The following is a 24,561-nucleotide window of genomic DNA, read 5'->3' as shown; positions in this document are numbered from 1 at the left end:
CATTTTTTTTTTTTTTTTTTTTTTTTTTTTTTTTTAGGTAGAGGGAAGACTTTGTTAAGCCACAGACCAGCCTGAATAAAACATGGTATTAAGATTAGCTGAGAGGGGGCGCCTGGGTGGCTCAGTGGGTTAAGCCGCTGCCTTCTGCTCGGGTCATGATCTCAGGGCCCTGGGATCGAGTCCCGCGTCAGGCTCTCTGCTCAGCAGGGAGCCTGCTCCTTCCTCTCTCTCCGCCTGCCTCTCTGTCTACTTGTGATCTCTCTGTCAAATAAATAAATAAAATCTTAAAAAAAAAAAAAAAAGATTAGCTGAGAGGAAAATAAAGAAAAATATATTTTCTAAGTTATAAGTGGGCCCAGGAAAAGACCGATAAAGCCAGAGGAAAGCTGTAGAAGGCAAGGTCCATGGAATAAATGGACAGCAAGGATCATTCTAGGCACGTGCATTAAATGAGTCCCTGAGATACTGGGCAGCAGTGAAAATGGCACTGGGCAAAGAAAAGTTGGGACTGAACCCCCGCTTTCCACTGTGACTCCCTCAATCAGTGTCTGAAACGGAAGTGGTGACTGCTTTGTATCCAAGGTTGTGTTTGGAATAGAAATGTGCAGGGTTGCATCTGCTTCCCACCTTCTGAGCTTAACAGGAGCTCAAATATACATCATCCTTGAATCTTCTAAGAATATACTTTTTAGTATAGTTTCTTCTGGTCGGTTGATTATAGATCTCCCTGAAGATGTGTTTTCTACTGAGACGGTTCTCCTTTCTCAATTGCAACAAAATAAGATGCTGGAAGTTTCATGAGAAAAAAACCAGTTTACCTGTATAGTACTCTAGATTTCGTCTTTGGCTGTGCATGGAACCCAGAAGAAATGAATTCCCTAGAGTCACCCAAACATATACGAGTCTGTTTTAAACTTCTTTGCCTTTGTGGATGCTGTTCTTTCCGCCCACGATGCTCTGCAGCCCACCTCTTCCCCTGCCATCCCTCAAGTCCTGCTCGTTCTTTAGACTCCTCCTGTAGATCCTGAGGCCTGTCTCCTCCTGCCTACAGCCCTGTAGCCAAATATCCTGCATGTGGTTCCTTAAACACTTCAAGCCATTGGCATTTAAGGGCTTTGTCCTGACTATGCCCTCTCTGTAGGAATGGTCACTGCCTCATCTTCACATGGGAGCTTTCTTACTGCTCTCCAGATCACCACAAAAATGTCACTTCCTAGAGACACTTCCCTTGTGACCCACTCTAAAGGGACCACCTAGGGGATTTCTTTTACATCACCCTCTTTCAGTTATCTGCCTAGCAAGTGTCAATATTGGACATTCTGCCTTTTTCACGTATTGGCTTGCTTATTGTCTCTCCCCCACTCGGTTGTAAGTTTCATAAGAACAGGGACATGTCAGCCTTTGTGACAGCTATGTGCCTAGTCCTGGACTAGTGCCTCACACATAGCAAAACTCTTATGGGAATGTGTTGAAGAAGTGACTGCCTTTCTGAGCATATGAATGAAGAAAGTCTCAGTCCAAACATTCCTTGCTTAAGGGAGCTGTCTTGGAGCCCCCGTTTCCTCCTAGGATATGCCATGTACCCTCCTTTTTGCTCCCCTCTAATCCTAGGCATAACTCTCAGTCATGCATACAGGGTGTTCGAGAAGCATTTGTCGACCATTGAGCACCTGCCAGACAACATCTCAGGTGCTGGAATAGAAAAACAAACCAGTCGGACCCTCTTCTTGTGAAGCTTCCAATACCACTGGGGGAGGCCGGTAGTAAACAGTAAGTCCCCAGTGGTGATAGATGCATTTTATTGAGTAAACGCTTTTAGGAAAAGTAAGACAGGATAAGGGGGTTAGGGAGTGCCAGGTAGACAGAGAAGAGCTCAGTGATGGGCAACTTTGAACAGAGATCTGTAGAAAGTGATGGAGCACATCAGGCAGATGCCTTGGTAGGAGAAATCCAGGCATAGACAACCAGGAAAACGGTGTGAGGTGGGAGCATCTTTAGAATATTCTAGGAACAGTAAAGACGTCAAGTGGAGTGGAGTAAGAGAAATAATTGCAGGAGAGGACATCAAATTCAGATCACGTGGGACCTTATGGGCCAAGATTAAGGACTTAGAACTGTACTGAGTAAGAAGGGAGAGGGGGACATTATAGGACTTGTGTTCAAGAGAGTCACTCAGGCCCTGTGAAGGGACTGGAATGGGGGGAGGGAATGGTAGAAGCGGGAGGGTAGCACAGGTTAAGAAGTGATCATGGCGTGGTCTAGAGCCAGCGTTGGAGAGAATGAGACCTCTGGTGAGGCAAAGTTTTCATCATCTGTCTCTAAGGTCTCAAAGTTCTCAGGACTGGAATTGTGTCTTATTCACTGTATCCCAGCAGTGGGTCCAGTGTCTGGCACCCAGTAGACCCTTGAGTTAAATAGTATCGAATTGGTAGACTTATGGAGTTACATTTGATACAAGGCCTTCTAATGTTGTTGTCTCTGCCTGTCAGTCAGGCTGTTCTCTAGTGTTTCCTTAATTTTTTCATTTTTAAACGAAGATATTTAATGAAAAAGCTAAGCAGACCATCCGATTATGAACTCGAGGTAATTTTTGTGTGTGATTACACACACAGTTGTTGCTCAGAGACAGAAACAACTGAATGGGAGGACCATCAAGTACACTCAGAGCAGAGAACACACATGGCTTCAGAAAAGACAGGGTTTTTAATCAATATGGTGTTTGACTTGGCGGTGTTCGGTTAATGTCCTTGGTTACAGAGAAGAGGATAGAAAGGGAGAACGAAGGGAATAAAATGCAAAAAATACTGACAGATGAGGGCAAAAAGCAGATGATGCAGGACCCAGTGAATAAAGGACTTGGAATCTGAGCCCCAGGTGCCATCCACTCTTGCTTGCTGAGGTTTCTGCTCCATTTCTACTGCCGGAGCTCTGCTCTAACCCTCGTGGCTTCAAAAATGGGTACATGAAAAGCATCTTAGCTCGTTCCCCACTTACCACCAAGTGGTATAAGTTGTTGAGGAAGAGACTAGTTCTCACTTATTTGTAAGTCCCCAGGGCCTGAAAGAGTGTTTACTGTTTAGTGGGGTTTAGTGAAAGTGTGTTAAGCAGAACGGCCCACATCGTCGCCCTGCTTGAGTTTTTCTATACATCACACCAGATCAATCTTGACTTAAATGTCATGTTGTCCATTCCTTTGCTTAAAAGCTCTTAATGGCTCCCTGCTGCCTACAGGGCTCCCTCTTTACTGTGACTCAGCTGTCTGTCCAAGTTCATCTCCCTTTCTCTCCCACACAAGCATGCACTCCAAGCCTGTCCTCTTGGAGAACATCTCATGGATCATTCATTCTAGACTTTCTCATCAGAAAAGACCGAGACTTTCAGAAGTCTCGGTCAGTTAAGCATCTACCTTTGTCTCAGATCATGATCTCAGAGTCATGGGATCGAGCCCCGCGTTGGGCTCTGTGCTAAGTGGGGAGTCTGCTTCTCTTTCTCTCTCTGCCCTTCTCCCCACTCCTGTGCACACGCATGTGTGTGCTCTCTCTTTATCTCTCAAATATATAAAATCTTTAAAAAGAAAAAAAGGTACCTTTTTTCTTCCCCACCCCGCCCCCAACCTCAAAATCCAGCTCAAGGCCTAGCTTTCTCAAAAAGTCTTTTCCAATTTCCAGATATCTCCCTCCTCCTACTCTGTAAACTCATAATTCCCCCCACCCAACCCTCACTGGTAATCTGACTCCAGAGTAAACCCAGTTAGGGCAGGAACCTCCAGCAAGGGGTGCTTGACTGAGCTGGGCACTTACGGCACATCCATTTTGAAAGTGGTTTTCATTTGAGTGGAGCCTTTGAGCTCTGTCATTCCTTAAGAACACCTTCCGATAGCCAGCTTTTGTAGGGGTACATAGGATTTAACCTTCATCAACCCGTTCCTTTTTCTTCACTTCACATCCAGTAAACCCTGGGTTTTTTCCAGCCTTAGACCCCCAGTGAGAGGCTGTCTTATCCCTGAGCTAGTGTCTATGAGCGATCCCCATGTCTGCCTCTCCCGCTCTCTCCCTCCAGAGCCACATGAAGAGACTTCTCTGGTTTTGGAATATTACTGTATCTGAAATGGTGGAAAACATCCTTCTCCCTTTTCCCAGTCTCTCCGTTATTACCGTTTTCCCGTCTTCCAAACTTCACAATCTGGGCTTCTAGTGCATTCTTTACCCTTTACAATCTACAAACTGCCAGTTCCTGTTGATTTACCTGCCACGATGTTTCTTCGAAGTTCACCTTTTCTTCCCATTTCACAAGGCTCTGTCTTTACTCAGCCTTCCGTTTCTTAATAGCTGAATGACTATGACAACTTTTTCCTGATCTTTCCCTTCCTGGGTGTTTTGTCTTCTGGGCCAGCCTATACACAGATGCTCGAATCCCTTCACTTAAGCAGTATTTGCCAGATTTAATTCATTCTTAGATGTATTTTTTTTTCACATTTTTGCTTGTCAGAAATAGAATCCATCTTACAAATAAATGGTGCGTCGTGGTGTAATTGACAGTGCATTTCTTTTTTTAGTGGGACGTACAATATTGGAGCAGCCTGCAACTGATGTTTGCAATTCAATAAAATATAGCACATTATGTCATGATGGGAGTTAGTGGAAACAGTGTGTGCTTTTCTGTTAGACGAGGATTTGAATGCTGGGTTTGCACATTAGGAGTTCTGTGACTCCTGGCAAACTGCTTGATTTCTTTGACACGGTTGACCCTTCTGTAAAATGAATTGGGATAGTGTTTATCTTCCAAGATCATTATGAGAAGTCATGAGATTACACAAAGCGCCTGGCACATGGAGGACACAGCCAATGTTAATTTGTCACTGCCTCTTGCCTTTTTAAGTCTTTTCTCCTGATGAAGAACCCAGTGTAATGAGATTATTTATGTGCATTTTTCTTTTGTGTTTCTGCCTACAGCAGAAGACCTCTGACCAAAGGCATCTATCTGTCTGAGGGATGTTTAGTGTCTAGTGCAGAAGGAATATAAATGGGGCGAATATTTAGGAAATCTTGTAACACGTACAAGAAAGACAAAAGCCTTAAAGGTCAGGCTGTTGGCTTGAGAGAAGGTCTCGCTAAATTCTTTTAATCATTTCCTTAGCACATCAAGCAGTACCGTAGGACTCTGAGCCTGGAGATCTAAAATACAGAGAAAAGGGCCCCGTTTATCCATAAGGCAGAGCCAGAACCTACCCCATGTAGTCCCTGGGAGATGGTAGAAGGAGAGAGAAAGGAAGAATCAGTAGACATTCTTCTCCTTTCCTTACTCTGAGATCTGCTTCAGAAAAGGGGCTGGGGGGTACCTAAATGAAAATAAGTGGGTGGATAGGTAGCTCTAAGGGCATCGTGCCTCCACCGTCTACATAGGACTCCAGAAAGATATGGCCGTACAGTAACACTCCCCCCAGCACACCCCATCCGTGCCAACAGGCCCAGCCACAGCATGGCCACAGCAGCAAGCAACCAGAAGTTTAACTCCCCCAAGGTCCCTTAAGTTACCATGTGTTGCATATGCCAAGTGAAGAGCCAGCATTAGTCCCCGTGACCAAGAAAGGTGGCTACAAAAAAGGCCCATGGTTAATAAGCTAGACAGAGCAGGGGCCCAATGCCTGGGACGGCCCATCTGCAGCAGGAGAAGGGGGCCTGGCTTGGCTGCCGAGCAGTCCGGGCTCTGACCAAGCTGAGAGGGAAAGACCAGTCCATGGCCGGCAACCGCCCCAAGTCCAGCCACGATGCCAGTGACCAGTTTTGGGGGACTGTGCCCAAAAGATCCATCCTTTTCCCCTCAGGATCTGAGGTCATCTGGAGATCATCTTAGGGAAAAAGAAGCAGAGGAACAGGGAAGCCCGGTCTTTTGGGAGACTCAGCATTTTGACCGAGGTGAGAATAAGCACTTAATAGAGTCCTTGAAAACTTAGTTCAGACTTAGGTTTAGACTGGATAGAGCTGAGAGTTCTTTGTCCTGTGAGCCAGAGGGTGGCGACTCGGACAGGAGGCACAAACATCTTAGACAAAATTAAGAAGCCACATTCTCTGCGGGCATCCAAGCCGCAGGTTAAGTGAAATCCCATGAGTCTTCCGTTAGCTTCACCTTGGGAATGATTTCTAGATTTGAGCAGCCACTTGCTCTCACAGCGAAGGTCCATCCCACAGCCCTCTGAATCTGTCGAGCCCCATCTCCTCCTCTGTTCTTTGTTCCTTCCTTTCTGCGTGCTCGCAGATGTCCAAGTGCCTTTTGCCCCCTGCATTGCCAGAACACTTCCCGGGCTTTGGAATTGACAGGCTCTGTTGGGACGCCCTTGATCTGTTCTCCACATTGTCAACTCATGGCCCTTTTCCATTTCCTGTTAATCAAATGCGTGCTTCTTTCCCGAAGCGAGACGTGGATCCTCTCATTGAATCACACGTTGTTTCGCTCAGGCCAGCACTTCAATTTGTCTCACTCACTCCACATTTCGGTTCCAACCGTCAGCGCCTGGGCAGGTCTTAACCAAGTTGATATTCTGTGGAAGCACGGTAAGCGTGTGACATCACCCTTCTCCCGTCCGGGAGCCAGTTGGTGGAAAGGGGGAAGGAAGATTAATAGAGATCGGAAAGGCAAGGAAAGCAGGATGTCATAATTGACCTTCACTGCTCCAGTGAGATCGTAAGTATTGGCTCGTTCTTTCTGCAGCATGGGACGGCTCTTCTGGGATTCTCACACCTCACTTCCCTAGAGCGCACTATTGTTCCTCCTTTAGTCGGGTGCCCAGATAATCTTCTGCCTAATATTTCTCCTAAATATAGAGCACTGGCACTGTAGGGAGCTCCAGAATTTACTTGGAGGACCTCTACTTTGCTGAACATTTCATTCTGGTAAATCGTGGCTGGCTGATCACCGAAGGCTAGAAATGACCCAAGAAGATTAGTCCTTCAGTAAGCAGAACGAGAGATCCTCATTTGCAGGTGACATTTAAGTGTCCCAGTTGGGTACAATCACTGAGAAGCCTTTCTCAGATTCTTAACATGAGGAAGCTCTTTCTTTCTATCCTCATTTTTTATTCCTTATAGCAGGGAGAGGAGACCTTGAACGAGACCGCACAGGGAAAAGAGCACTCATTAAAGAGATCTACTTCGTCAATAAGTAGTTACGAACCATCGAAAAAGTAACTTCAGCTCGGTTTTCTTTAAAACAAAGTGCTTTTTGTACTTGATCTCTGCTTTCTTTTGGCTGCCACAATTACGGTGCCGTGACCCTATCATCTCCATTCGGACAGGGAGAGAGTCTTTGCGGGGGTGGGGGCAGTGTTCTTTCTAAAAGTCTCTCTTCTCCAAAGAGCAGTCTCCTATGCATTTAACCTTCAAGTCCAGATTTCTTCACTGATGTCTACCAGCAGATCCCCAGGGCCAGATTTAGGTGATGGTCCCATGGGCCCTCTGCACTAGGCAGAGTTGTAGGCACAGTGGATGTACCCTACTATTAAAAACCAGCCTAGTCCCTGCCTTCCTGGAGTCGTGAACCATGGTGACCAGGGTGCCACTGGCTGCAAAGGAAATATGGGGTGACCCGGGCATGCACAGTGGGAGGCTTCATCAGACCTCGAGGCATCAGGACAGCTGCTGAGGAGCTGATGTCTAAGCTGAATCCTGAAGAATGGGTAGATGGAGATGGCCACGTGGAAAAGAAAATTTCAAACAGAAGGAACCAATTTTCATAGGCAAATTTGGGAAAGACCTTAAAAATTATGTTGTAGTCACTGCCTACCAGGCATGTATCCTGAGTGCTGTGTGTCCATTAATGTTCCATCATTGCCATGAACCTCATCGGTAAATTCCATCTCCTCCACTTTATTGCGTGAGGACGCTTCGAAGTACGGAAGTAAATCACAGCTGGAGATCTCACAGCTAGTAAGCGGCAGAGGCAGGATCTGAACCAAGGCTGCGTGGTCCCACGGTCCAAGCCCTTAGTCACTGCGTCAAGAAGCCTCTTGCGTATACGCACTCCCAAAATGTATGTGGTTAGGAACAGGTGTGTAAGTGTAAGCATCTGTGCAAATATATGTGCGTGTATGAATGTATGGGCATCTCAGTGTATATTTATACACGTGTGAAGAGGTTATCTGTAGCTAGAGCATGAACAGTGAGGGAGAACATGATAAGAAATGAGGCTAGGGAGTTAGGTAAGGGCTAGGTCAGGGAGGCTCTCATAAAGCAGGTCAGAGATTCTAGATCCTATCTTCAGGCTGATGGTCTGCAGAGGAAACACCATGAAGTTACTAGCCCAGGTTCAAATCCCACGTCTGCTCCTTCCTACTTCTGGGACTTGGGATAAGTTACTTCTCTGTGCCTCAGCATTTTCATTTACGAAACAGAGATAATCTTCCTGTCTCCTTCATAAGTTTAAGGAATAAATAAGTTACTCTACGCAGTGTCTGGTAGAGTAAGAGGAAATCTTAGCTCTGGTGATCGGATCTGCATTTTAAAAAGTTCCTCTGCCTCAGTGTAGTACATGGAGTAGAAGGAGCAAGGAGACAAGCAGGAAGGGACTGGCGGGGCTCCCGGTAGGAAGACCCGCACAGGTGCGCTCAGAGGGGCATTCGGAAACAGCAGTTGCTGAAATCCCAGTGGCGGGAACAGAGCCAACTCTGGGCTTTTCTCTCAGGCGCATACTTGTGGCGGATATGCTGCCCCTAAAGGACACTGGTCCCTGGGCACAGCCCGGCTACTGTTGCCTTGTGGAGTGAGCTTCTCCAGCTTGTACTCAGCACAGACTCATGCACAGTGGCCTCGGGCTTGTGGCTCTTTCTCTGCCCTGAATGACTCCTCGTACCCTCCCCTCTGCCTCCATGTTCATTAGGCCTAGAAAGTCACAGCCCCTGCCTTACTTAGTCCATGATTTAGTTTTCTTTACTGTCACATTATAACATTTAGGGCTGCCCAGAGCCTAAGTCTCCCAGACCACATGGGCCTCAGGTGTGAGCTGCTAGTTGTCATCACGAGGCTTTGGTTGAAACATCCCACATCATACTGTTTGGACCCTTCCTGGCGATTGTGTCTCGGGCCAACCCATCCTCCCTGGGCTGGTTTTAGCACCTGAATTTCCCGGAAGAGTCCCATCTTAGTCATGTTCCCATAAATCTTAGTCCTGTATCTCATGACCAAAAGAATAATTGCAACATGACCTGAAGTCAGTATTTGCTGTTATTCCAGTAAAAGTATGACCTAGGGTGACGTGGAGCAAAAGAGGGTTTGAGAGTGTGTGTGTGTGTCTGTGTGTCCTGTGCATCTCGGGGAAGTCATTCTAACCAGAGTGAGAATTACCACACCTCACCACACCAAACCGTACCTTATCTCACCCCTGGTAAACAGTAGTCTGTAGTTCAAGACTCCTCCCTGTTTATCTTCTCCTCTCCTATAAGATGAACATTCTAGCAACAGGACACAACTAAATCAAAATCAAATCAGTGCTGTATTGACCTTGAGAGTTATGTCCACAGCACAGTAATGTTGCCCGCGTTCACAGCTTTCTGACCTGTTGTGTGTTCTTTTGCATATTTTTAGTGGTGGCAGATTCGAATCCTTTTAAGAATAGGTTTGATTTTTTGAAAGCATGAAAGGTCTTTTCAAAGGCATGTCTTACCATGCAAAGGCCAATAGGCTGGGAAAATACCATTGTTAATAAAACAAATCTAACAATACAGTGACAAGAGGTTTTTTGTTTTGTTTGTTTTTTTTTCATATATATACAAAATGAGATAATTCCTCCAGAAGAAATTGTGGGGCAGTGACAGAATCACTGGAACGTACAGATGAGTAGCTCCTGCTGGAATAACTTTGAGAAACAGCCTTCATTTCAGTATTGCGTTTATTCAAAAACAAAATCAGTCACATCTCCTCTGTAGTTAGATTTTTGTTTTGCATCCAGCTGGTGTCTTCTTACAGCATTGGAAAATCGAGAAGGAAAATATTTTGGAAAATACTTAAATTCAAAGGCTTTTTCTGAAGAAATGATAGTGTGAAGCCGTTAATTCAAACTTGACCCTTTTTGTGGGGGGAAGGGAACATGAAGTCATTATTTGTTTCTTACAGGTCGCTTTATTGTTCGCTTGGTAATCTGGGTATTTAAATGGCTTGTCTGATTCAAGTGGCAAAATTTGTTAAGGCTTTTATTTGCCGGCTTTTTTTTTTTTTTTCAGACGCGTTCAGCCCATGATAATCATGATAAATTAGCCTCCCTAAGAATATTTTAAAGCAAGTTCGATGGTTTTAAGTAAAAAAAGATAAAATCAAATTACTTTCCTGAGTGTTTATACTTAATGATGAAGTAAGTAAAGGCCCATAAAATGTGCTGTCAACAAGTTAGTATTCCAATAAATAGTAAATTAGATTCAGTGTCTGCAGTGCCTGGACATTAGGCTAAAAGCTAAACTTAATTTTTGTAAGTATATAATAAATCTTGTCTTGTTGAGCCCTTTGGATTCTAGCCGCTTTTTGCCAGGTATTGATTATGTGGATATATGGCAGATTTGCTTGCCCGAAATGGTGTTTCGTGTTGCATAAGTTAGATGTTTCATTTATTTATTTCCTCTCTGCCTTCACGGTTGCTTGATTTTATCCTTTTTCATCATTTTCTCCCCATAAAGACGTTTGAGAAGGAATAATTTAGGGGAGAAAAGCTGGAAGCAGCAGGACATTTAAACAAAGTGACCAGAGTCCGGAGACATGGAATTAGAAAGGCCTGGACAAGGGCTGGGGTGACCAAACTTAATGGAAGTAACAGGTATAGAAACTACTGCAAAAGACTCCCATTGGTGGCAGATAAATCACATGACCCTTAGGCTTCTATTTAAAAATATTGTTATGATTTTTATCCCTGTATTTGTTCCACATATATTTAGTTTGATCTTATCGTTCACTCTTAATATGCTAAGTGCTTGATTCACACATCTGTTCCCACACTCAGTTCTGCCATGAGGAGGGGATTATAAGACCTGTAGAAAATCACAATACTCCATAGATGTACAAAGTGTCATTGAGATGTCGTTGTATGTTCACAGTTGTATCAGCATTATGATTTTATAACATTGTCATCACCTCGAAAAGAAACCCCGTGCCCTTCGGCTGTCATTCTCAAATGGGCCTATTCCTCTCCCTCCCGGCTCTAGCCGACCGCTAATCTATTTTTTGTTTCTGTAGATTTGCATGTTCTAGATATTTCATATGCATGGAGTCATACAACAGATTCCTTTGTGACTGGCTTCTTTCACTAAGAATAATGTTTTCAAGTCTCATCCATATCGTATAGCATCAGTATCTGACTACTTTTTATTGCTGAATAATATTCCACTTATGGATATACTACATTATATGTATCCATTAATCACTTGATGGACATTTGGACTATTTCTGCTTTTTTAAATATTATGAATATTATTGCTGTGAACATTCCTGTGCAAGTTTTTGTGTAGATCTCGTGTTTTCTTTTATCTAGGAGAACTGCCAGATCACGTGGTAACTCTGTTCAACTATTTGAGGAACGGCCAGGCTGTTTTCCAAAACGACCACACACACATTTTATAATCCCACCCACAGTGTAGGATGTGGCTGCACATTTTCATTAACACTTATTATCAGTCTTGTTTGTCATAGCCGTCCTAGTGGGTGTAAAGGCCTATCTCATTGCAGTTGGTTGGCATTTCCCTGGTGACTGATGACACCGAGCACTTTTTCATGTGTTTATTGGCTATCTGTGTATGTTCGTGAAGAAATGTCTGCTTGGATCTTTTGTCCGTTTTCAATCAGGTTGTGCTCTTATTCTGGAGTTGTAGGACTTCCTTATATATCCCAGATGCAATGCCATTATCAAATAGGGTCCTCTTTTTACTTTCTTGATAGTGTCTCTTGAAGCACAAAACTTTAATTTAATTTATCTCTATCTTTGATTACTTGTACGTTGCTGTCCTAGCTAAGGAACCATTGCCAAATCCAAGTTCACAAAAATTTGCCCCTGTGTTTTTTGTAAAATTAGTTTTATAGTTTTAACTCTTAAATTTTTATCTGTAATCTATTTCAAGTAGTTTTTACGTATAGTGTGAGGTACGGTGTCAGATTTCATTCTTTTACATGTGGATATCCAGTTGTCCCAGTACCATCTTAAAAAGACGAGTCATTCCTCACTGAACTGTTTTGGCACCCATGTTGAAATCTTTGGCCGCAAGTGTGAGGATTTTCTTCTGGATTCTCAATTTAATTCCACTGAATATCCTTATGCTGGTACCATACTCTCTTAATTATTGTACCTTTGTAATGAGTTTCAATCTGGAAGTGTGAGTCCTCCAATTTCGTTCTTCTTTTACAAGATTGTTTTAGCTATCCAGCATCACTTGAATTTCCCATATGAATTTTAAAATCAACTTGTCAGTTTCTGTAAGTAAGCCAGTTGGGAGTTTTATAGTGATTGCACTGAATCTAAAGATTAATTTGGGAAGTATGGCCATTTTTAGTGTCCCAGTTCATTTACTTGGGATGTCTTCCAGTTTACTCAGATTATCTTCAATTTCTTTCAATAGTGTTTTGTAATTTCAACAGTATGACTTTTACATTTCTTATGATAAATCTGTTCCTAAGCTTTTTATTCTTTCTGATTGTCTTTTAAATGGAATTGTTTGCTCATTGCTAGTGTGCAGAAGTACATTTGATTTTTGTATATTATATGTACAGGATCTTGTATCCTGCAATCTTGTTCAACTCATTAGTTCTAACATTGTTTTTTGTTTGTTTTTTAAGATTTTATTTATTTATTTGACAGAGAGAGATCACAAGTAGGCAGAGGGGCAGGCAGAGAGAGGGGGAAGTAGGCTCCCCGCTGAGCAGAGAGCCCGATGTGGGGCTCAAGCCTAGGACCCTGAGATCATGTCCTGAGCCAAAGGCAGAGGCTTAACCCACTGAGCCACTGAAGCACCCCCCCAACATTATTTTTAAAGATTTTACTTATTTATTCTAGAGAGAGAATGAGAACATGCAAGTGTGGGTAGGAGGATAAGGAATGATAGAGGGGGAGGGCGAGGAAGAGGGAAAGAATGAGCCCAATGCAGAGCTCAGTCTCACACCCCCAAGATCATGGCCCAAGCCAAGACTAAGAGTCAGACACTTAACCAGCAAAGCCACCCAGGCATCCCTGGTTCTAAAATTTTTTAGTTACTTTCTTAGGATTTTCAATATATAAGATTGTGTCATCTATGAATAAAGATAGATGTACTTCTTCCTTTCCTATCTGGATGGATTTTTCTTTTTCTTGCCTAATTGCCCTGGCTGGAACCACCAATGTAGTGTTAAATATGAGCGGTGAGAATGAATAGCCTTCTCTTGTTCCTAGTCTTCAGGGGAAAGCTTTCATTTTTTATTAAGTATGCTGTTAGATGTACTTTTGGTTTGTGGTTTTGTTTTTTTTTTTTCCACATATGCCCTTTATTCAGGTTGAGGAAGCTAATTTCTGTTCCTCATTTTTTGTGTTTTCATCACAAAAGGGTATTAGATTTTGTCAAATGTTTTTTCTGTCTCTGTTTAGATTAACCATTTGGGTTTTGCCCTTTATTCTTTTGGTATATAGTGTGTTACATTAGTTAATTTTCCGATACTAACCCAATCTTGTGTTCCTGGAGTAAATACCCCCTAGCTGTGTTATATAATACTTTCTATATCCTGCTGGATTAGGTTTTCAAGTACTCTTGAATACACTTGAGTATTCTAGTATCCTCTCCTTTAGTTTTATATTCATGAGATATTGCTCTGTCATTTTCTTATATTTGTATCTGTCTTTGGACTGGGTTCATATCGGTCTCATAGTTGGGAAGAAGTTGGAACTGTTTCTCTCCTTTCCTAATTTTTGGAAGATACTGAAGAACTGGTAGAATTCACCAGTGTATCCATCTGGGCCTATGCTTTCCTTCTAAATCACTATTTAATCTCTTTTCTCATTTTTGTTGACATTTTTTTGTTTTGTCTTGAGTCTGTTTATGTGACCATCTCTCTCTAGGTGTTTGTCCATTTCATTTAAGTAATCTAATTCATTGGCATTCAGTTATTCATAATATTCTCTAATAATTTTTTATTTCTATAAGGTTAGTAGTAATGGCCTCTCCTTCACTCATGATTTTGGTATTGTGAGTCTCTTTCTTTAAGATTGTATTTATTTGGGAGAGAGAGCACACACAAGCAGGGTGAGTGGCAGGAGAGGAAGAAGCAGGCTCCCCACTGAGCAGGGAGCCCAGTGTGGGTCTTGATCCCAGGAGCGTGAGATTATAACCTGAGGCAAAGTAAGAGGCTGAACCAACCAGGCATCCCTTCTCAATTTTTTTTTTTTAATCCAGCTAAAGTTTTGTCCATTTTGTTTTCTTCAAAGAACCAGCTTTTGGTTTCATTGATTTTTTTTTCTATTGGTTTTTCTATTCTCTATCCTTTGTCCATTAATGTCCATTATCTATTATTTCCTTCTGCTAGCTTTACCTTGCTCTTCTTTCTCTATTGTTTTTTAATTTTAAATTCAATCAGCCAACTTATAGGACATCGTTAGTTTCAGATGTAGAGTTCAGTAATTTGTCAGTTGCATGTAACACCCAGTACTCATCACATGACATGCCCTCCTTAACGCCCACTGCCCATTTACCCCATTACCCCACCTCCCTCCCCTCTGGCAAGCCTCTGTTTCCTTCCTATATTAAGAGTCCCTCGTGGTTGGTCTCCCTCTCTGATTTCTTACCATTCCATTTTTCCCTCCCTTCCCCTATATCATCTGTTTCTTATATTCCACATATGGGTGAAACCATATGACAGTTGTCTTTCTCTGACTAATTTATTTTGCTCAGCATAATACTCTCCAGTTCCATCCACATCCATGTAAATCCTAAGTATTCATCTTTTCTGATGGCTGCATACATTTATTGCTGATGTATATACCACATTTTCTTTCCATTCATCTGTCAATGGACGCTTTGGCTCTTTCCATAGTTTGGCTCTTGTGGACACTGCTGCTATAAACATTGGGGTGCAAGGGCCCCTTCAGATCACTACATTTGTATTTTTGGGGTAAATACCTGGTAGTGCAACTGCTGGGTTGTAGGGTAGCTCTGCTTTTAACTTTGAGGAACCTCTATAGCATTTTCCAGAGTAACTGTACCAGCTTGTATTCCCACCAACAACGTAAGAGGCTTCCCCTTTCTCCACATCCTTGCCAACATTTATTGTTTCCTGACTTGTTAATTTTAGCCTTCTGACTGATGTGAAGTAGTATCTAATTATGGTTTTGATTTGTATTTCTTTAATTTCAACTGATGTGGAACATTATCTTATGTGTCGGTTGGTCATTTGGATATCGTCTTTGGAGAGATGCCCGTTCATGTCTTCTACCCATTTCTTAACTGGATTATTTGTTTTTTGGGTGTTGAGTTTGATAACTTCTTTATAGATCTTGGATACTAGCCCTTTATCTAATATGTCATTTGCAAATCTCTTTTCCCATTCCATAGGTTGCCTTTTAGTTTTGTTGATTACTTCTTTTGCTGTGCAAAAAGTTTTTATCTTGATGAAGTCCCAATTGTTCATTTTTGCTTTTGTTTTCCTTGTCTTTGGAGACATGTCTAGCAAGAAGTTACTGTGGCCAAGTTCGAAGAGGTTGCCACTAGTATTCTCTAGGATTTTGGTGGATTCTTGTCTCACATTTAGGTCTTTCATCCACTTAGAGTTTGTCTTTCTGTATGGTGTAAGGAATGGTCCAGTTTCAGTTTTCTGCGTGTGGCTGTTCAATTTTCCCAACACCATTTGTTGAAGAGACCGTGTTTTTTCTTTTCCTTTTTCTTTTTCTTTTTTTTTTTTTTTAAGATTTTACTTATTTGACAGAGAGATAGAGAGCAGAGTGGCAGGCAGATGGAGAGGGAGAAGCAGGCTCCCTGCTGATCAGGGAGCCTGACATGGGGCTCAATCCCAGGACTCCGGGATCATGACCTGAGTTGAAGGCAGCTGCTTAACCAACAGAGCCACCCAGGGACCCCAAGACCATCTTATTTCCATTGGCTATTCTTTCCTGCTTTGTCACACAAAGATTAGTTGACCATAGAGTTGAGGTTCCATTGCTGGATTCTGGGTTCTGGTCCATTGATCTATGTGTCTGTTTTTGTGCCATAAGCATACTGTCTTGATGATTACAGCTTTGTAATAGAGCTTAAGTCTGGAATTGTGATGTCACCAGCTTTGGTTTTCTTTTTCAACATCTCTCTATGTGGGTTTTTTTCTGGTTCCATACAAATTTTAGGATTATTTATCCCAGCTCGGTGAAAAAACTTGATGGTATTTTGATAGGGATTGCATTGAATACATAGATTGCTCTGGGTAACATAGACATTTTAACAATATTTATTCTTCCAATCCAGAGTATAGAATGTTTTTCTCTTTATGTCTTCCTCAGTCTCTATTGTTAAGGTAGAAAGAGTATTGGTTTGAGATCTTTTTTTTTTTTTTAAGATTTTATTTATTTATTTGTCAGAGAGAGAGAGAGAGCACAAGCAGACAGAGTGACAGGAAGAGGCAGAGGGAGAAGCAGGCTGCTGAGCAAGGAGCCTGATGTGGGACTCGATCCCAAGATGCTGGGATCATGACCTGAGCTGAAGGCAGCCGCTTAACCAACTGAGCCACCCAGGCATCCCAAGATCTTTTTAATATAGGTGGTTATGGCTATAAATTTCCCTCTAAGTACTACTGTAACTGCATCCCATAAGTTTTGGTATTTGTGTCTTCATCCATCTCAAAGTATTTTTTAATTTCCCTTGTGATTTCTTCTTTGACTCTTTGGTTAGGAGTATGTTGCTTTCCACATATTTATGAATTTCCCAAATTTCTTCATTACTGATTTTTAATGTCATTGCCTTGTGTTCAGAGAACATACTTCATATCATTTAAAACCCTCTTAGTTTATTGAGGATTGTTTTATGATCTGTGTTCCATCCTGGACAATGTTTTATGTATACTTGATAAGAATGTATATTCTTTTGTTGGGTAGATTGTACTATAAATATGTTAGATCTAGTAAGTTTATAATATTGTTCCAGTCTTTGACTTTTTAATTGATCATCTTCGTAGTCATCCTTTCCATTGTTGAATGTGAGATAGTTAAGTCTCTAATATAGTTGAATTGTCTGTTTTTCCTTCACTTCTGTCAGTTGTACTTAAGGTATTTTAAGACTGTTTTGTATATACATTTATAATTGTTATATCTTTTTGATGAATCCACCTTTTCATCATTATAAAATGTCCTTCTTTATCTCTCGTTACATTTTGTCTTAAAATCTCTTGGCTGATATCAGTAATCATGTGAGCTTTCTTATGGTTACTGCTTGCATGATGCATCTTTTTCCATCCTTTTTCTTTCAACCTATTTGAATCTAAAGTGTCATGTCTATAGATTGCATAAGCATATAGTGTTAATCCAGTCTGACAATTTCTGCTTTTGGTTGTATTAACTCATTAACACTTAATGGTATGAATATAGTTGGATTCACATCTGCCATTCTACTTTTTTTCCTCATATCTTTTGTGTTCCTTTTACTTTTTTGTTTCATGTTTAGTGAACATATTCTAGTGTGACATTTCAATTCCTTTAGTTTTTCACTGTATGTTATTTTCTTCAAAGTTATTTTAAGACATGTTGTATCAGAATCTACTTATAATTTATACCAACTTAATTCCAGTGAGCTATAAAAAGATTACTCTTTTATATCTCTATTCCCTTTTTGTGCTGTTGTTATATATGTAACATTTTTATATATTTTACAAATCCAATTATATTGTTATAATTTGATGCTTTTAGGTGAGGGACAAGCAGGCATATATATTTATAGCTTTTGTGATATTATCCTTGATATTGTTTATGTTTACCATTTGTTTCTCTTCATCTGTTCTAAATCAGACCTTTCCTCAGGTATGTCCAAATGGTGTAGCCAAAAGGATGGAGAATAGGCTCTCTGAAGCATGGTCAGTTTGTGTGAGGCACAAATAAGAGTTACCATTCATGTTGCAGATTTGTGGGTTTGACAGTTTCTTGGCAGATGGCCAAAAATGTCTTGTTCTAGTGATCTCAGTAATTTACAGAACTGTCAAATTATGGTTTCCATGATGGTGACATGGTCTGTATCTGTGCTTTCCCCCATGAGAGTCAGTAGCCACATGTGGCTATGAAGTACTTGAATTGATTTAAACTATTATTTACCTTTGAATAGCCACAGCTACAGTCTGTCTTATAGGACACTGAAGGCATCATCTCAGTCCCTTCCTTGATAGTGTGGTTAAAACCTATAAGGTAGATTAAAGGGAAGAGCCCTTCCCCCCAGTAGGATAGTTTCATTTATTATAAAACTTACGGACCAGGCCATAGGAATATTTTTTAAGAGGTTGTTAAATCTTTATCAGCCATCTAAAAACTCAAACGCAGATAGACAAAGATCTGATGCAGACACAACCATGCAGGGCCATGGTCAAGAGGTGTCCTTGAGATCTGCCTGGGACACAAGGGAGAACCCATCCTCTGTGCTTCCATCTCCCTGAATGCCCGTGCCAGCCAGGAGTAAGGAGGGGAGGTTCTTTTTCTGCTTGTGGGAAACAAAGAAAGGAAATCTTCAAAGCTGCAATTGGAAACATTTACTTTATTTATGCAGAATAGCCATTGAGTAAAGGGAATGAAACCCATATTGCTCTTCATAGCAGATTTTCAAAAGAGCATGCTTGTAAATGTCTTTACAGACTCTCAGAATCCTCCCTCATAGTCTTTGAAGTAAGGAGATAGAAGATCCTATTATCCTCACTTCTCATTAAGGCATACCACCTTTCATTGTTTCCAATACATGGTTTTCAGACATGTATTGATGAAAGCCAAACTGCTTTCAGATGAAACAGACATAAACAAAATGTCTATCTCTGTGGGATAAAGCATCATAACAGGCTTTTTAAAGATTTTTTAATTTTTTTAAGAAAGTTCAGTGTTTGCCTTTAGGTCAATATATATTAATTGCCATTGTGTTTTTTTCCCTTCTCATATATTTTTTTTAGATTTTACTTATTTATTTGAAAGAGAGCATGCAAGAGAGTGGGGAGGGTCAGAGGGAGAAGCACACTCCCTGCTTAGGGAGTCCGATGTGGGGTTTTTGATGCCAGGACTCCGGGATCATGACTGAGCCGAAGGCAGACACTTAACCAACTGGGCCACCGAGGCCCCCCACTTCTCATATTAAGATACATAGTAATATTATAGACTATTTTTTTGTCTCAAATAATGTGGTAACCATATCCCAGGTGCTTCCAAACATTTTTTTTGAAATTCTGTTACCATTTCAATATAATGAAAGTCTGCTCCCACAAAGCCTCTGACATTTAACATTTCATTTTCTCTGGGGCCATGTCAACAATATAATAAGGAACAAAAGAAATTATAATGTTCATCCCTAGCCCATCATGGGATGAAAAGTATATCTATTTGAACAGATCTTAAATATAATTTTCCCTCTTAAGGGAAAACATGCTGCAAAGAGAAGAGTTAAAAGTCACGTTAGCTTAACATTGTAAATAAGAATAAAGCCCACAGGTAAATGAATTTTTCCTGCAGGTAAATTAATCCTGCCTCATCCTTTGGTTCCCAGGTCATAGATCTCTACTGGGGCATCGAAGAAGACGAATGGGACAGCCCAGAGCTCCAGAAGACTCGCATGAAGCTGCTGGAGGATTGTTTGAAAACTTCTGCAGGTCCATGTTTTGTTGTGGGTATAAAAAAACTCATGCTTTATATGAAATTGTGGATGACTGTGAGAACTGTTGATGTGTGATTCTAAAGGGACTTTTAATTATTTTGAATGAGGAAAAAAAATACTGGCTTTTCTGTGTCTATTTAAAACCTTTAAACTGTCTCCTTGCCCTCAATGTGTGAGAACAAAACCTTCAGCCTTCCGTAAGCAGCACTGCAAATTAACGGTGAATAATTTGAAATGGTAATTGAAGGGATGACTGGGGTTTGACGACAACTCCCCCAACACCTTGTGATCAGCAGAGAGGATTACTGTGTCAGTCCACAGTGAGCAGCATGATTTTCCTCACACCGGGTAATGTATCCGATCATAGTGTCTCCATGTCTTGATGCTAGAATTTTTGGCAATTTTTTAACACAGTGACTGAACCTTTTTTTTTTTTAAAGATTTTATTTATTTATTTGACAGAGAGCGATCACAAGTAGTCAGAGAGGCAGGCAGAGAGAGTGAGAGGGAAGCAGGCTCCCTGCTGAGCAGAGAGCCCAATGTGGGACTCGATCCCAGGACCCTGAGATCATGACCTGAGCCGAAGGCAGCAGCCCAACCCACTGAGCCACCCAGGCGCCTTGACTAAACCATTTTTAAAGTCAATCACCGTACGATGTCAAATCCACCAATAGGAAACAGTGCCCTGAGGGGTGAAAAAATTTGTCTTTGGAGTGATCTTCAGCTACATGTTCATTAAAAGCTACAAATTAACAGATTTTTCAAGTGGAATATTATTTACCAAAGAATACCCACTCTTCTGTCTTAACACAGGGGTAGTAAGATAAGTAGGTCATTCTGTAGCAGGTGGTTGTGTAAAACCATTGCCTGCATTTAGCTTAAGAAAGGACCTTATCCTGAATCCAAATAGATTCTAGCAGTTGATACAAAGATGCCCCTCTCAACACAGGATGTCTAGAGGTAGATGGAGGAGCTTAAAATTACTGGTAAATGCTTCAAGGAAATTCTCCTACAGTTCAAAGCTAGATTTGGTGTCTACAAGAGTTTTTAATCTTTGTTTGCATATCTGTTAGGCTCCCCGTAGGAGTAGGAAGACATGCTATCAGAAATCTGGCCAGTTGATAGGGAAGTTCTTACTGAGGATAACAAAGTGCATAAAAGCTCTGTAACATTTTTAGTATCATTGTATAGGTCATTCACTTATTTACCTGCTACTTCTTGAATGCTGCTGGGCCCGGGGAGGCTCTTAGTGCTGGGGACAGCATAGGCTGACCCTTGTGAAATGGTAATTTTGTGTACCACTTGGGATTTAACCTGAGATTTGAACTAAAACTCCCTGCTTTTCAGAGCTTGCTTGCATTCTTGTGGGGCCACAGGGAGAGGGCAGGCAAAAATGAAGGAAAGGAGGAAAATCGTAAGTGCTGTGGAGAAGACTACAAGAAGGAAGGAGAAGGCCTCACTGTTCCAGGGAGAGCAGTTGGGATCACGCTTGGCATGCTGAGGGAACAGTATGGGCAGGAGGGGAGAGGACTGGAGAGGAGGTCCTGTCTTGGGCTTTAGCATCATGAAGTTGGCTGCAGAGATTTTGCTTTCGGTGACCTGAGAAGCCACAGAGTGTTCTAAGCAGAGGACTGCAGTGATCTGACGTATTTTAAGGCCCACCATGGCTGTCGAGTGTAGGATAGAGGGCAGAGCATGGAGCCCCCTTGGAATGCTAATGCAGGAAACCCAGAGAACCCAGAGAAAACAGATGGCTTAGGAGGTTGAAGAATGGACATCTAAAAACAGTGACAACACAGAAAGTCCCAAAAGCTATGTTCAATATCAGACGATCTAGTAGGGTAAGGGTTTAAGACTTTTTCCACGGATGGGTCTTCAGAGGATAGAACTAGGACCAGTGGATGGAAAGTACACAGAGACAGGTTTCAGTGCTGGGTAAAGAAGTTGGAAGATTCAGCATTCACTAATCTTGGCGTCTCACAGAGCCCTGGGTTCTGACATTATTTCATAGCCGCATGATAGTGGAGGAGTTTCCTTGCTACCCTGAGCCTCAGTCTCTTCCTCTGTAGAAGATGATGAAGAGGCTAGTTATCTAGCTCCTGCAATCATTCGGAAGATGAAATGAGACTCCAGAGCTCTTTTGTAGGGTCTCACCTACAGCAGTCCATAGTACATGTTTATGTTACTTGTGGTAATCACTGTTATCTCTCAAAATGATCTAAAGATGAAATCTCCCCGCCCAAATTGTAATGAGAGCATCACCAAGAAAGTTGTCCTCGGAGGAGGGAATATAACGCAGTCTGGCAGGGGTGCAGGAGAAGAGATTCAGACTGGAAGATGAGTCAGACCAGGTTCCATGGTATGCCCTAGGGAGTCACAGTTGTGATGCTCTCCACCCCACTGTCCTGATCCAGTCTCAGAAATTCAGGAATGAGAGACATTCTCCCCTCCTTTATCTCCCTGGGGCATGTGCTACCCAAACTAACTAAAATTAGTCATGACCATTAATTCTTAGAATTTGCTGGTAGGAGAGTGAATAAAGCCGGCACGTTTCAGCAGGTTCTGAGAGTAAAGGTCACGTGATGGAACATCAGGAACAGCTTCGTGAGTGTAAACAAATGATTTATCCCTCTTCCTGCTCCCTGCTTCATGTTGAAACTCACGGCAATCATGATGAAACCCTGTGGGTAAGGCTAGGATTATTCACCCCAGTGATCCCAAATCAGGCAAGACTTAACCTCACTACTTATAGGAAATAGTACATCTCTTCCTTCCTTTCCTTTTGTAACTATGGTAACAGCAGGCGTCCAGGTGTCGCTTTTGAGCTCCAATTTCCTTGCTCTGCGCTCCCTTGTGGCACTTCTAGAAGTCATGATGACCCCTGTGGGTTGCAAAATATGGCATATTATTTTCCCTAGGGCTAAAGTCTTTGGCAAGAAAATTCACTATTGCTGAATGACAAAGTTTTTGTATTTTCAAAGGCTTTACAGGTAGTAACCCTATGTTACAGATGAATTCAGGAACCAAACAAAGCTTTCATTTTAAGTACCCAGGGGAACTTGGACTTATATGTTATATGTGTTTGGATCTCTCCAGTTTCCTCTCCTTCAAGTTGTCCTTTGGGGTATGGCCTGAGGCCCTGGAGTCATGCAGCCTGTGCCCGTTCATCCTACACAGCTGTCTGTACACTGGGTTTTGATCACAAGGACGGATTGGAGTAAGGGGCCAGTACCTGTGTCCAGTTCTACCCTCTGAGGTTTGACTCGGGAGACACGTCCTCCATTAGAAGACATCACTTTCTTATATGAAAGCATCCACTGTGGGGAAAAACCCAGAAGTTTAATTTCACAACCTGAGTTAAAACTCTGGTTCTCACAGGGCAGTTAACTAACCGCACCATGCTTTAAAATGGGGGAAATAATAACCATAGACAACAAGTAAATACTGAATAAATGCACAGGTAGTTTGTAGGAACCAAATGTGATAGGAGTTCTTTATAAAAGACTACACAGCCATTAGTTATTATTAAGTTGTGATTTAAGTTATTCAAATGAGAATAAAATGTTTTTACTCATAATGGACATTTCTATAATATTAGAAATCCTTCCCTTTGAAAATGATGAGGACAGTCTAAATGTGGAAAAGCACCAGGACTAGATTCACACCATCAAATATTAAAGTCATAAAGGGTTTTTGAGTTCATTCTTAACACACGTTGTAAAATGTAGAGTATATATTCATTTGCTAGATATGAATTTGCTGGAATTTACTCAGACCGTTACCTACTCCCAAGGAGGGATTTTGACCAGGACTGCTCTTAACAGAAGACAGCTTACACTTAAGGTCAAAGTCATTATCTGCAGGGAACTGCCTCAGCCCCTCCCCCCTCAAAGTATGAAGGGTTAGCGGAATATTCCCCACCAACCTGCCCCACCTACTTAGTCCGTAAGAACTCCTTATGAAGGGGGAGAAGAGCATTGTCCTTTGGAGAGAGCAGATTTCTCTCAGTCCCGTCTCTCTTCATTATGTGTGTTTATGGAGAGGATGGCTTTTCTTCTTGTCATCCTTCCAAATTTGAAGTACCTCAAAAGAATTGCTTGTGACATTCGAGCATTGACCCTGGACCTTAGGTGAAGTTCTTTCTCTTGACCAAAGTAGATAAGAACAACTACTCTGCTGGCTTGAAGAACTGGGAGGTTTGAAAAATTTCCTTACAGAATTAAGGGAGCTGCCTCCAAGTATGTAGGAGCTGTGGGGGATGCAGACGGCGTCTCACTCCATCCATCAGTTTGGAGTGGACGACATAGAAATTTACTGAGAGAAAGGCATTGGTAGGCTGCTCTAGGGGAGTCAGGCCAGGCCTGTGTGGGGAGCCAACACAGGGAGTTCTAGTTACTACTAACAGACAGGTAAGAGAAGATTCCAGGACCTCACACACAAGGGGGCAGTCCCCATATCTTAGAGTCGGGCCAAAGAGAACGCTGCCTGTGGTAGGCTTTGTCAATTCCCACAAGTCTCAGGGAGCCAAAGCCCATATAGCATCCTCCTCGTTGGGGTACCAGATATAAACATAGTCTGTCAGCATTGGATAGAGAAGCAACTGAGACCAAAAGAATGGGACTACTGCCATCATTCTCACCTGAGTATAAGTGGACACCAAACCGGACCTCCATGCCCCATCCCTGCATACACCCTCCTGCCACCAGCAGCCTGGATGGTACGGGCAGAGAGCAGGCCCCATGCTTGCCTGTCATGGGCAG

At 42.0% G+C, this 24,561-nt stretch overlaps 1 protein-coding gene across 2 annotated transcripts in view; it reads left to right on the top strand.

Moving 5' to 3' along the window:
* NWD2 (NACHT and WD repeat domain containing 2) overlaps window positions 1-24,561 on the top strand; it is a 176,170-nt gene that overhangs the window by 69,301 nt on the left and 82,308 nt on the right. The window contains exon 3 of one of the 2 annotated variants that reach the window (XM_032853562.1): window positions 19,694-19,810. In XM_032853562.1, the coding sequence (XP_032709453.1) occupies window positions 19,694-19,810 (117 nt within the window). Of the gene's footprint in view, window positions 1-19,693; window positions 19,811-24,561 lie in introns of those variants that run through there. The other variant, XM_032853567.1, reaches the window with a different exon arrangement.

Source organism: Lontra canadensis, unplaced genomic scaffold, assembly GCF_010015895.1.
Source record: "Lontra canadensis isolate GAN:19392208 unplaced genomic scaffold, GSC_riverotter_1.0 scaffold1, whole genome shotgun sequence".
Lineage (NCBI taxonomy): Eukaryota > Metazoa > Chordata > Mammalia > Carnivora > Mustelidae > Lontra > Lontra canadensis.
Note: the sequence above shows the minus strand (reverse complement) of the source record. Positions and strands in the feature narration are given on the sequence as shown.